The sequence below is a fragment of the Nyctibius grandis genome, chromosome 12, assembly GCF_013368605.1.
Source record: "Nyctibius grandis isolate bNycGra1 chromosome 12, bNycGra1.pri, whole genome shotgun sequence".
In the NCBI taxonomy this organism is placed as follows: domain Eukaryota; kingdom Metazoa; phylum Chordata; class Aves; order Nyctibiiformes; family Nyctibiidae; genus Nyctibius; species Nyctibius grandis.
Genome location: NC_090669.1, coordinates 20,861,396 through 20,874,898, shown reverse-complemented (window position 1 = coordinate 20,874,898; position 13,503 = coordinate 20,861,396). Strand labels below are relative to the sequence as shown.

General features: G+C 52.3%; 1 protein-coding gene across 1 annotated transcript in view; it reads left to right on the top strand.

The window, feature by feature from the left end:
• FBXO31 (F-box protein 31) overlaps positions 1-8,473 on the top strand; it is a 28,486-nt gene extending 20,013 nt beyond the window's left edge. Inside the window, exons 8-10 of the mRNA XM_068411194.1 lie at positions 245-398; positions 1,042-1,406; positions 2,588-8,473. Coding sequence (XP_068267295.1) covers positions 245-398; positions 1,042-1,406; positions 2,588-2,810 — 742 coding nt within the window. The 3' untranslated portion in view covers positions 2,811-8,473. The remainder of the gene's footprint in view (positions 1-244; positions 399-1,041; positions 1,407-2,587) is intronic.
• The last annotated feature ends 5,030 nt before the right edge of the window (positions 8,474-13,503 follow it).

Here is a 13,503-nt window from a genome sequence, read left to right as displayed (position 1 = left end):
ACCACCCTGTCAACTAGACCAGGGCACTAAGTGCCATGTCCAGTCTTTTCTTAAACCCCTCCAGAGGTGGTGACTCCACCACCTCCCTGGGCAGCCCCTTCCACTGTCTAATAACCCTTTCTGAGAAGAAATGCTTCCCCTGGCCAAGCTTGAGGCAAAGCTGCCCAGAGGAGCAGACTGCAAACACATTCCTCATGTCAGGGGATTCTCTCTTAACCTCTCTAACCTTTTGTTTGTCGCACAGCAACTGCTTGACATACCGACGCATCTACCTCCCTCCTAGCAGCCCTGACGACCTTATAAAGCCAGGTCTCTTCAAGGGAACGTATGGAAGCCATGGGCTGGAGATTGTCATGTTGAGCTTTCACGGGAAGAAAGCGAAGGGGACTAAAATCACCGTGAGCACATTTTCCTTTCTCTCAGATGCTCATTAAAGCGTTCTCATCTTGATGCTATGGAGAGACCTCTGTCTGGGAGGTGGTCAGTTGTTGCCGCCCCAAACCTTGTTCCTCGTGTGGATTGGTGGCATCGGGTGAATCTTAACACATGCAGAGTAGCTAGAACCTGCTCTGCAAAGTTTCTCATGATGCCATTTGGCTCCCCCTTCCTTTCCTCTCCCTTCCAGCTGCTTTCTGTGAGCAGCTGGTAGCAGGTCACTGAAGATCACTTGGGTGTATCTGAGGAGCAGGTACCAAATGTTGGCAGCTCTTCACTAAATCCAGGCTAGCGAGCTCCTTCCTCGCTGCAGGGAGGGGTTCTGACAAAATGCAGTTGCAGCTTTGAGTTTCTTTCACCCTTGCGAGTACAGCCTGGCTCATAGCTTTTGATTTCAAATTCTGTTTCTGGGAGGGGGAAAGGAGAGGTGACGTAGACAGTTCAGGGAACAATGAGCAAGGTCTAAGTGGTTTTTTTTGTTGCCAACTTGATGATTGTAGAATAAGGTGATCTGTGTAGAAGTCGGATGATGGATGTGAGGAGGATACTGGTCTGAACTCTGTAGCAACCTGCCTCTGCAGCCATGCTGTTGCTTCCTGTCTCTAGGGAGATCCCAACATCCCAGCTGGACAGCAGACTGTGGAGATCGACCTGGCGCATCCGCTGCACCTACCCGACGTGGAGAACCTTCGCGATTTCAGTGAGCTCTCTCGCATTGTCCTGGAGGTCCAGGAGCAGGTGCGTCGGGAGGAGCAGGAGGAGGAACACTGGCAGGAAGAAGACGACCGGTCCCAGCAGGCTGCCTCTCAGCCTGCTGCAAAGCCCCTGGGAGGAGAAGGTGCTGAGGGGGAAGAGACTGCGGCTGGGGCAGAGGGGACGACCCAGGACAAGGCATCAGCTTCCCAGCCCTTCGTGCTGCCCATGGGAGTGATATCGAGGAATGAAGACTATCCCCGGACCTGCCGAATTTGGTAATGGGGGCTAGTGGTTTTATAGCCTAGTCGTGTCAGTCGCTTTTTGAAACAGAAGGCGGGGGAGTCTTTGAGGTCTGTTCTGGGTTTGCTTGTCCATTACCTGCATGTGGATCTCCCGACCCCTTGTGCTCAGATTTTCTGCCGCTGCTGCCGTATCTCCCACGCTCTTGTTTGCTCCCTCTCTTTATCACCACGCTGTGATCTGCCATCCTGCTTCCCTGCTAGATTTTATCCTGTTATTTCTGAAGTTAACACCTCTCCTGTATCTACACACATCACCCCCCCCACTTTTTGGTGTGTTTTGTTTCCCAGAGCTGCCCAGCATGTATCTGTTCAGGCTGCTTCCCGTTTCCGTGTTTGCCACTTGTGTTCCTTGGCTGTGGGAACATGGTGCTCTCTTCTACCCCTCCCTGGCCTCTGGTGCCTTGGGGCCAGCTCTGGAAGGTGCTGAGCACCCTCAACAGTAGGTGCAAGTGTGCAGAGAGCCTTGTTGAATGGGACCTGGAGTCAGTGAAGCAGCATGCTAAGTGGTGTGGCACAAGAGCCCAAAAGCTGAGGCGTAGGCAGGCGACCTTCAGCCAAACGTCTGTGCTCATGGAAAAACCCACCAATAGCTGGTTAATCCCAGAAGGTCCCTGCTGTCACAACAGAGTTTGAATAAAACCCTGCTCCACCTGCTGCTTGCTTGGAGGTCAGGCTGACCTTTACTCCTCCCCAGCTCCAGTTAGATTTTTCTTTTTTCTAGATTTTTTTCTTTCTCTCCCTTCCTCTGGCTTTTTGTCACAGGGTTTGCCTCTCTGGTCACCCTCTCCACATGCCTTTCCTTTTCTGTGAGGGTTGTCTGGGCCTGGGTTGATCCTTGAGTTCCAGCAGTAAATCTCAGATGGATTACTGGGCTGGATTACAGAAAAGTTCAACCTTGGTGTGCAAGTGTTGATTAGAATAGCCAAAAGCAGCGACCTCCAAACAGCAATGGAGAGTTTCTTTTCTTAAAATGGTGTCAGCAGTGTTTTGTGTTGTGTGGTAAGAACTGACTGAATGTAAAACTCCCTGTTCTGTAGCACCTGCCAGTGTGTTTGACAATGGCTTGATAAGAGTTTTATGTTTTTATTTTATCTTTTTATTAAATGTTTAATTATGCCTGTTCTCACATCTCTCTTGCTGTTCTCTCCTTGCAGTTTTTATGGGACGGGGCTTATTGCTGGCCACGGCTTCACCAGCCCCGAGCGAACACCCGGTGTTTTCGTTCTCTTTGACGACGATCGCTTTGGGTTCATCTGGCTGGAGCTGAAGTCCTTCAGTCTCTACAGCCGCATCAAGGTCTCCTTCCAGAACGCCGAAGCGCCTTCCCGTGAGGCTTTTGATGAGATGCTGAAGAACATTCAGTCGCTGGCTACTTGATGGGTGATTTGTGATGGACAGGGCTAGGGGTTGCAAAGGCTGCTGCACTCCCCAGCCAGGGCTGGGATGGGGATTCCTCGCTCTCGGTACCTCTGAAAAAAGCATGCACTTTTAATAAAGCCTTTTTACCCCAAACATACACGCCCCGGTTAAAATATCCATGACTGCCCTTCCTCCCTGCCACCCCACACTGCTCCCCAGCAGTCCTTGTTACCCAGTCTGTAACATAGCTTTGTTTAGCTGAAGGGATCCTGCGGAGGAGGACATAGACCTTTCTTATTGCAAAAAGAATGTGTTGGAACAAAAAGAACTCGAGGTCAGAGCTGGATCAGGAGAACATCTAATTGACTGGATGGACAACAAGCCCTCTGCTCTGACCATTAGCAGTCTCCTGTGGAAAGGGCCCTTCTTCATGGAAGGGGCTCACGCCTTTGCTGCGCTCTAGGCTGATCTGTTATCCTGGGAGACTTGTTTTACCCTCCTGAAAACCTGTGTGGTCCCCCTACTACTGCTTAGTAGTAAATTGCATCAGCAGTGACAAAGCACGTCCTCCTCTCCAGAAACCTTTCTCTGGGTGCAGCGTTGTCAAGGGAGTCTGGTTGTAATACCTGCATCCTGGGCTTAGTAATTGGAGTGGGTGGTTTCCTTCTGAGGAATTCCCTCAGCTTGGCAGCAAGGGGAGGATTCCCACTGTAAATGAGTGTGTGCATAGTGTTGCCCTGGCTTCTGGAGCTTGGTGGATGTGCTGTCCCTGGGGCTCCAGGTCTGGGTGTCTCCCTGAGCATAGAGGAGATGATCTTTCTTATAGGAGCTGGGTATGGAACTGGAAGTGAGTGTAAACTGCAGAAGCTGGTGCTTTCAGAACTGGTTTTGTACGAGAAAGGTTCACCTCAGATCTTTTGAACTGGGCCTGAAAATGGAAGGAGGAAAAAGAAAACTAACTGAAATAAGGCCAAATGCAGCCTGCTGACTCCTGTGTGTGATGGGCTGCAGAAGGTGCCATGTGTCACTGGTGCTGATGGGACCCCAGTTACGTGTCGTTCTTGTATGAGGTTGCCCTGTGCAGTCTGAAGGAGCTGCGAGGGATTCTCCTAATATTGCTGTGGCTTGTTCTGGTGACTTTTACAGTTGGTGCTGACTGTGGGTGCTGCTGCTCCACTCACAGGACCCTTCTCTTCCCTTTCTAGTCGCACTTGTTTCATCCCTGATGATTGCTGCTTCCACAGAAAGCTCCTGGGCGTAATTTCTTCCCGTCATACCTGTGTTGTGGCAGATCTGAGCTCCACTGGGAAGGGTGGGCTGCAGGCGAGGGAGCAGATTCCCCCCAGACTGTCCTGTGCAGGAAAATCCTGGCCAGTGCTAACCTACAGACTGTGAGTTGTGCTAAAAACCATCTCAGCATTTGCATCAGTGCGTGGTATTAATGCTGTGATTATTTGTAAGAGCTATTTGTAAGGAAGCTCTTGGTTACAGGCAAAATACATCATTTGTTGCAGTTGCTCTCTGGCTGTGATGATAAACTCCAGGTTTCTTCTATTCCTGCTACAAAGAGTCTAACAAAACTCTGCCTTGACATCGTCTGCAGGTTTTGGTTTGTAAATGTGTCTGTGCATGTGTTGTGCTGGGAGGATTCACGCCCCTTCTGTGCAGAAGTTTCAGTCCCTGCCTGGTTTCAGACTGCGAGCAGCTTTTATCCTCGCTCTCGCAAGGGCTTTTTGCCATTTCTGGCTCTCGAGTGTTCCCTCAAGCTGCACGAGAACCAAGCCTCCAGCAGAGACTTTGAGCAGAAGGTCACGTCACTCACAGGATTAATTCCTGTCTCTTTGGATGTAGTTTTACAAAGCTCTGGGAATTTGAAAGTGATTTGGGGCACTTCTTTCTTTGTTTCCTACGGCTTTGTCAGTAGTGGAACACCTGCCTCAGTGCTAGAGGTGAGGGTCTGAAGTGCTATTACTGTTGTAGTAATCTCAGCCTTTTGCTGGAGCTGCTGAGCTCTGTGTGGAAGGAGAGCGTGTGCTTAATCCCACAGCCAGACATTTCCAGCTTGATGGTGCACATTTCTGGGATACCTAAAGACATTAGGAGTCTGTTTGGCGTCTGGGTGGCCACTTTATCTTGGAGCTTGCTGTTAGGGCCAGTGTGTTGGCTGCTAACAGCTTAAAGGGATGAGAGAGGTCCTCTTGGGCAACTGTTTCTTTCAATTTCTTGTCCTTAAAACCAACTCTGCTTCAGCACATGGATCCATAGTTCTGAGTGTGGATTCCTTCTTCCTTCAATGTCCCCACTCACCTGAAAAAATCCTGAAGTTTTACATAACTGACTTAATAGTTTTTGCTTTTTGTTTTTAAAGTGAGATTGAAGATCCAGACTGCATTGGGTGCACTGCAAGCACTTGGCCTGAGACCCAAAGCACTGTCTCATAAGTACAGATGCTGACTCTGTAGCCACTCTCCTCCCTGTAACCTGCTGTGTTGGGTTGGCCGAGTGCGTAAAGGTGGTGTAGGTATGTTCCACTGCCGTGCCATAAAATGCTTTTAGTAGTTGTTACCTGCCACTTAAATCCCCGTTGATACCAGGAGTTCACTGGGGAGTGCAAGACCATGGGTAGCAGATGGCAGGAGTGTTTTGCTCCGTGCTGGATGCAGGTCTGCTTTGTCACTCGGGTCAGGACCCGTTGGTCGGCTGTTGGCACAGGTTGTGTAGCTGCGGTTCTCCAGGCTGGGGTGGTTCCTCTGTGTGTAGCTTGTCCCTTCCCAACCTCTTCAGTGTTAAGGATCTCCCTTCCAAAGACAAGACCTGCTTGGCTGGCTGGAGAGAAGGGCTTTGCAGAGGCTTAATGCCCTGCAGGAACTTTTCACAGCTCAGCTTTGCCCCTATAGTAGCATCTTTTTATTTCTAGCGTACCTGATTGGCCTCAAAACGTCAGAACGTGCTAGTCCTGATTAAAGGCAAAACTCCTGATACACCGTGGCTTTATTCTGTCTGGAGCAAAGGCAGTGAAAATAGCAAATTTTGTATTAAAACTCCTCCTCTGCCTTCTCACCTTCTGCTCCTCGAAGCCTGGCAGGCTTTTGTGGCATTTCAGAAGAAATTTCCCTCTGATTTGGCTTTGGGTGAGGAAAGCTGTCACGACAGTGAATTTGGAGAGACTGGCATAAATGCTCTGGGTGCTCCTGTGCCTTTGCTGGTTCCTTTGTGCGTGGCTCTGTCAGTGCTTTCAGAGAACAGCAGAATAACACGATGAGGAGTTACAACTTGCAGCTCTGAAAGCTTTGGAAGAGGGGAACGAACAAGGGGAGTGCAGCCAGATTTAGCAGCAGGTGGTTTGGATCTGAGCATCGCCCGTGGCCAAGGGGGATGCGACCACAGCCCTGGTCCTGCCTTCTCTTGTGGTGCCTGGTGGCCTCGTGGACTCTATGATCTTAAAGGTCCTTTCCAACCTAACCCATTCTATGATTCTATGACTCTACCTGTGGGAAGCTGTGCTGATAGTAGAGTATTTTGCTGTACTTGCTCGTGTTTGGTGCAGGCTGTACCACCCCCAGAATCACAGAATCAATGAGGTTGGAAGAGCCCTCTGGGATCATCGAGTCCAACCGTTGCCCTCACACCACCATGGCAACTAGACCATGGCACTAAGTGCCATGGCCAGGCTTTTCTTAAACCCCTCCAGAGATGGTGACTCCACCACCTCCCTGGGCAGCCCCTTCCAATGGCTAATGACCCTTGCTGAGAAGAAATGCTTCCTAATGTCCAACCTGACCCTCCCCTGGCGAAGCTTGAGGCTGTGTCCTCTTGTCCTAGCGCTGGTTGCCCGGGAGAAGAGGCCGACTCCCACTTCACTACAACCTCCCTTCAGGTGGTTGTAGACTGCAGTATGTCTACTCCAGTGCAGTGTGTCTCAGTGCTCACCCTGCTTCTTTCCTGGACCCCACTTGTCCAGCTTGTTGGGATATTTCTGGGAGCTGTTGACAGGGATAGTGTGTGGCGGTGCCTTGCAGATGGTGATAAATTTCTGGTGCTGACGTGTCCTTGTCCTGTTTGCTCTGTAGAAAATCTTGGGGACAATTGGCTTTATTTCTTGATCCCAGATGGGTGGAAAGTGCTGGGGAAGATGGAAAACAACTTGTCAGGGGTAGGAATACGCTCTTGGCAGGTGCCTTTTGGAACAAACAAAGCACTTGCAATTAGGTAGTAGAGCAGCATTGCCCCAACAGCCCCAGCAAGACCTAGGGCTTAATTCTGGCTCGGGAGCAATAAGCAAGTGACTGGCTTACGTGCTCGGGCTGTGTTGTGCTCCTAGATGACGCTTTCTGGGTTGTCAAAACACATGGGTTTGGCCAGCTGGAAAACAGAAGCATCCAAGATCCTCATCCAGCTGCCTGGTTTGTTTGCCTTGGGCCTGATTTCGTAGCTATAAATGTGCTGTGATCAGGCGTTGTGGTCGCAGGAGACTCGCTGCAGTCCACGTGGACTTGTCAGGGTGTTTTTTTATTGAGGAGGAGGAAAAGGGACAGAATTACTTGTAACTTTGGCTGTCAGCTTCCCTCTGTGCTGCCACAGCTCCTCTGGAATGGGACAGCAGAGGTGGAATGGCAATTATTTAGGAGACTTGTACTGGGGAGAAAGCAAATTCACGTGTAAGCTTGTTTGGAGGGTAAGCTACCAGGAAAAAAACAAAATGCAGCTGGCTCAGTGTTTACTTTTAAACAAGGATGACTTTTTATTGCTTTTTATTAATTTAAAATTAGTGGTACTTAATGGGAGTGTTGAGTGTTGTGTGGAAATGGGTTGTATAATCTCGACTTGCTAGTTTAGGAAAATGATAATATATTAACTCTCTTGTAGCTGGTTGCTCACGTGGCCAATAATCTGTTGGGTTCAGCTGCCAAAGGATTGCGTGACAGACGGCATCACTTACCAGTTGGACAGTGAGATATTTGAGGTGTGTGATCAGGTGGTGGAGTGGAAGATGAGTTACCAAGCTGTGAGCGCCACTGACTTTGTGTGCTGAATTAAAATGTATGATCCTGGGTTTTGTTTGGATTGCAGCCTCTTTAATTTTTGAGGAAAAGAGCGCTCAGATGGACTGTGTTCATTAGCTTAATGAAAGCAATCTGCACTTTTTTTCATTGATTAATATTCCTCCTTCCCCTGAGCAGGTGTCCCCTGTTTCTGTGTGTATTTTGCACTCACCACTTTAACGTGACACCAATGGATTTACCTGGGCGTCTGCAGCAGGTTCTGTGTGGAAATAAGTCTCTGTGAAGGACCCCGTGGTACTTAGGAAAAATGAAGGTGAAACACCAGATCCCTGCTTCATGCAGAGGGAAAAGGTGAGCTTTTATTTCTAAAGTACCATGGGACATCAAACACCACAGTTTCATGCCACAAACGTCCATGTGGAACGTGATAACTGTAGTTAACAGCTCGCCTGCCCCGTCTGCTCCCCGAGGGATGGGGTTTTGCCTGTCCTTTTGTTTGTGGGTTTGCTGGCAACGGGCTGTGTAAAAGCCAGATGTGACTTTGCAACACTCGGCCTGCTTCACCCCAGGTATCAGAAAGCTGAGCAAAACGTGTGTGTGACTTTTACACCTGATCACTGTTACCCAAGGAGCCTTTTCCAATTTCAAATAATAAAAAGGAAAGTTTTGTGAACTTAACTTCTGTTTGCTTCTTTTTTTTTTTTTGTTCCAAAGGAAAGCAGCGGGTGAGTTCCACCCTTCTGATGGGCAGCAGCCTGTGTGATAAGAATTAATTTTCCCTTGTTTGGGTACTTGGTGAGCAATTAAACTGATTTCCTGACAATGTGAGGTCCACACCCCAACACCTCATGCTACAAAATCCCAACTCTTCCCTTCTCCCTGTTTCCTTTCTTGCCCCCTGCACTTGCCCCACGCAGCTCCTGCAGAGGATGCTGGGGCCAGCAGAAATAACGACCTGAGCCTTCGCGAAGTCTTTCTGCCCACCCAGCCACAGCTTTCTCTTTCTAAAAGGAAGCATGTGGTAATCCTGAATTTATTTTTTCATTCTTCCTTCCACTTAGGCTGAAAGAGATTGGCTGGCATGAAACTAACACAAGGGATGAGGAGGGGGAGGCAGCGTGATGGTGTAAGCCCCCGCCTTCATGGAATCAGGCTAAGAGCTGTCTGTATTCCTCACGCCTTTTTTCATGTTTCCCCCCACCCCACCCTCACATTCCCACCCACCTCAGATCTGAACTGCTCTCACCACTTTGCCAAAAGAGTTATTATGTTGAAATGGGAGAATTTGTGGCGTGAGCTCAGGTGCCACCAAGGAGTCGTTCATCCTCGTGCAGCAGGTCGTGTGCCAGGACGTATGGCGGAGGCCCCACTTCGGTGTGAACAGCCCCAGTCCTGCCTTTACTGGAGTGGATGTTGTGATTCGAGCTTTGCACCCCAGTTCTGCTGGTAAGTTTCTTGGTAGATGATTATTTTTGAGAACCAACCTTGGCCACGGAGCACTGAACTACCAAAGTTCACACATGAACTTTTAATCTGGAAATGGCTCTGCCTTAATGCCAGTGGTTAATCAAGGCCAGAGTGCCCTGTTACACCTCGAGTGCAGTCCTGTCAACGTGTGACCTCTTCCATTCCCCCTCCCCTTTTTTTTTTACCACCAAGGCCTTCCCCTAATCTCATGCTTTAATTTTCTGGTGCTAAAGGCACATCTGACCCCACTCCTTTACGGGCTGTGCAGGGCTAAGCTCTCACCCCCTTTGCTGCAGCCCCTGGCCGAGGAGCGAGGAGGTATCTGTGACCTGGCAGAGATGTTCTTCAGCAGGAGGGTTCCTCCTCCTGCTTGGTGATGGATGAACTGCTTTTTCCATCTGCTAGGGGTAAAGTCCTGAGCATCGTGGCTGGTTCTGGGCTCTGAGCTGTGGAACAGGCAGAGGGTTGTCCCTGTAGTCGTTAGTGTAGAAACTGAGGCCATGCAAGGGTAAATTTTTCCCTCTCTGGGAAGGCAGTTGCTGTGAACAGGCACGTCCCACGCTGGCTTGGGGACCGTGTTCGCAGCTGGGTCTTAAGTCTCCTCTCAGAGCTGTGTCTCTGCTCTGCCAAAGAGGCCAACGCAGCTGTTTGCGGTGATGCTCCTGCTTCCTACATGGCTTGTTTCTAGCAACCACGAGGCTTCGGTGCCTTAACGCGGAGTCAGAGGTCTGTTGGTCCCAGAAAAACTGGAATTTTTCACTGTTCTGTGCTTATCAGCCACCTATTTTACCCTGGGTCCTTTCCCTCCTGTGAGAGGGGAGCGTCATCTGTGTCCCTCCTGGTGCAGGAGGGGATGGAGGGGGACAGACCCACACAGTCACTCCTAGGGGCTGCGTTGGAGCCTGGGAGTCCCTGCATTGAGCCTGGGGACCAGGGGAAGAGGGAGGAACCTCACCCACCTCGCTCCTTGCTCCAAGGGCTGGTGGTGCCCAGTTTCCCATCCTTTGGAGGCACCTAAACGGGGAACTGTCCAGCTGTCCAGACTGGGGTCTGTCCCCTCCTCTTTGCATCCCTCCCTGGGGCACGAAGGAGGCTGAGCGATTCGCTGCGTGCTTTACTCAGCAGGGTTTTGCTTCTTCCTCCCCTTCCCCGTGCAAAAAGGTTAATTAGTGGCAAGCTCTAATGGCTAATTAAAGACTCAGGAGCTCTCTGTGGTTCCTTGGCATTGCCAGCCTTTGCCTTGCACGCTGCCGTGTTCTCGCGGTGATTAACGCGTGTGCTGGTCCTGTGTGATGGCCTCTGGACCGGGGCCTTGGGGACTCGGGATTTAATGTCACGGCGTCACTTTTAAACCCCCCCTCGTGGGAGTCACCAGCGCCGGGGTGAGGGTCCCCCGGGGGCCAGGCGGGGCTGTGGCGCGACGCGCCCGCCAGGGGGCGCACAGAGACCGGCCACGGACACGCGTGGGACCGGTACCTCTGTGGGCACAGACACCCGTGGGACCAGCATCCCTGTGGGCACAGACACCCCTGGGACCAGCACCCCCACGGGCACGGACACCCATGGGAGGGGCACCCCTGTGGACATGGACACTTGTGGGACTGGCACCCCAGCACCCTGAGACTCTCGGGATGGGGCACCTACAGGACTCGAGACCCCCGGGGCATCCCCCAGGTGGGGACCATTGGGGGCACCCACGAGACCCGGGTCGCCCACGGGACTGAGGACCCCAGGGGACTGGGTGGCAGCCTCCACAGGAGCCAGGCCCCCCCCGGACGCTCTACCGCTGCCCTCCGTGCCCATCCGGGCCTGCTGCGGGCAGCCTTGTGCGCCCTCTCTGCGGGGGGGGCTAGTGGGGGGACCCCAGCCATGCCTGGAGGGTGCCTGGCCCACGGACCAGTGGGGAGGGCTGAGCCGGGTACCGAAGCGCTGACCTCTCCGGGAACACTGAGAACGCTGCTGTGCCAGGCAGGGAGGGCGGTGGGACGCTGCAGCCACCAGCCATCGGCTCCCTCTCAATTATTCAATAAGCAGCTCATTAGCCGACCTGACGCACTTCCGTCCCTGCTCCCTGCTCCGTCACCGTGTGCCCTGTCTCACCGTCTGCCAGCCCAGGCTGTTGGTGGCCCTGGCATCCCCCCAGCGCAGGCAGGGTCCAGGCTGGGGCTGGGTCTCCCATTGGGGTTTGTGGATGCTCTGGGGTCACAGTGGATCAAGCTAGAGCATCTTTCCTGCTCACCCGCTGACGTGCTGTCACACCACCCACCCTTCTCAGTCCCAAGTGACGGTACCCAGGGGACAACCCAAACCCACCTCAAGCCACTGTGAACATTTCGTGCCACCCCTGAGCCGGGAGGATGCGACTGCGTTAAATTTAAATGTAAGTTCACTCCTCTCTCTCTCCCTTTCAGCCTCTATGTCTCAACTCTCTTGGCAGTGTTTTTCTCAGTGATTGGCTTCACCCTGGGGCTTTTGCTCACCTTCTCATCCCTCACCTCACCTCCGGGAACCCAAATTAGTCATGGGCTCGGGCAGGTCTTGCACCTCACCCTGGTTCATGCAGTCACGGAGCCTCGTTTGACCCCGTGTCCCTCAATCCTCGTTACCATAATACCCGAGACACAGAGCGAGTGTCCTTTTGGCAGTGACCTTGTTACCTGCTCCAGCGCCTTCATCCCACCCTTGCTCCCAGCGTATCAGGGGGTAATTTGCAGCCTGACGTCCCTGATCCCGGCTGGAGGAGGCGAGCTCTGACGTGCCAGTGCCTGGCTCAGCCCCCTGCATCTTCCTGCTAATTAAAAACAAACGAGGAGGGGACGGCTGGCGATGAGCTGGATGGATGCGACTGATCCGCTCCGTTTAGGGGGTTCTGTGAGTTGCTTGAATAAATAATGTGGAAATTTAATTTTCTACCACTCTGGAAGGGAGAGATCTTGGATATAATTTGTGCTCCTTTCTGAGCGTCTCGCTGTAAAGGGGAAACCTGCCCCCGCTGGGACCCTTCCCAAAGGCTCCCGCGTGGGTAACCCGTTTGTTTCATCCACAACATCTTGGCTCGTGCCGGTTCGTTAGGGAGAAGGTGCCAAATTGGCCCTGTATGGCGCGGTGCCTGACAGGAGGGCAGCTGGAGGCGATGGCCAGCCGTGGGGAGCCTGCTGCTCTCCAAACCAACTAGATTTGGTGGTGATGGGGGGAAAATACAGCTCAGAGCTGGGAGCCGGGCGGCAGAGGCCGTACCCCAGCCCATGCACTTCCCATCTCCCTCTTTGTTTTCTCTAATTGCAGAGCCAGGCCTCCCGGGCACAGCCTGTTTCTTACCCCGCGCTGGTACAAAGCCCTGTGGAACGGGGCTGGGACGTGCTGACCCGGGAACGGGGAATACGACCTTGGAAGAGGGATCTGACCGGCTCGGGCTTGGCTGGTGAGCGATGCTCAGCCAGCCGTGGCCCGAGGTGGTCACTCTCCTCTCAGAGGCTTTGAGAGCAGAGCGGGATGGGTCACCCCCACGCCAGCTACCCCTGCCAGAAACCCAGAATCAATGAGGTTGGAAGAGCCCGCTGGGATCATCGAGTCCAACCGTTGCCCTGACACCACCATGGCAACTAGACCAGGGCACTAAGTGCCATGTCCAGTCTTTTCTTAAACCCCTCCAGAGATGGTGACTCCACCACCTCCCTGGGCAGCCCCTTCCAATGGCTAATGACCCTTGCTGAGAAGAAATGCTTCCTCATGTCCAACCTGACCCTCCCCTGGCGAAGCTTGAGTCCTCTGCCACCTCCTCTTGCAGCCGTTCCCGTGCCTGCAGCTGGGTTGTTCCGCACAGGAGAGGGCTCAAGGCAGCGAGGTGGAATTACAGCGTTACAGACAAAGCCTTAATATAATCTTCCCCGCATGAACAGCGTTGATGGGGGGGAAGGTTGTGCGGAGCGGGCCTCAAATGAGGCGAGCCGCCGTTCGGGATGCGCGCTGAATCGCTTCATCACCGCTCCTAATGGCTTAACCAACACAATCCATATTCATAAATCAAAACGGGAGCGGGAGCGACCTCTGCTCAGCTGTGAAGCGTTCAGAAATAAGGGCAGGTTCTGTATCGCAGGCAGCAGCTCTGGATATATCTCCTGCAGCTGCCACGACTTGGCCTTGGCATTCGCTGAGCCCAAGGAGAGACGATACAATCAAATCTGTCTGTCGGCGTCTGAAGGATTAGCTGAGTCAACCAGGAAAAAGCTGAGCTAATTTAT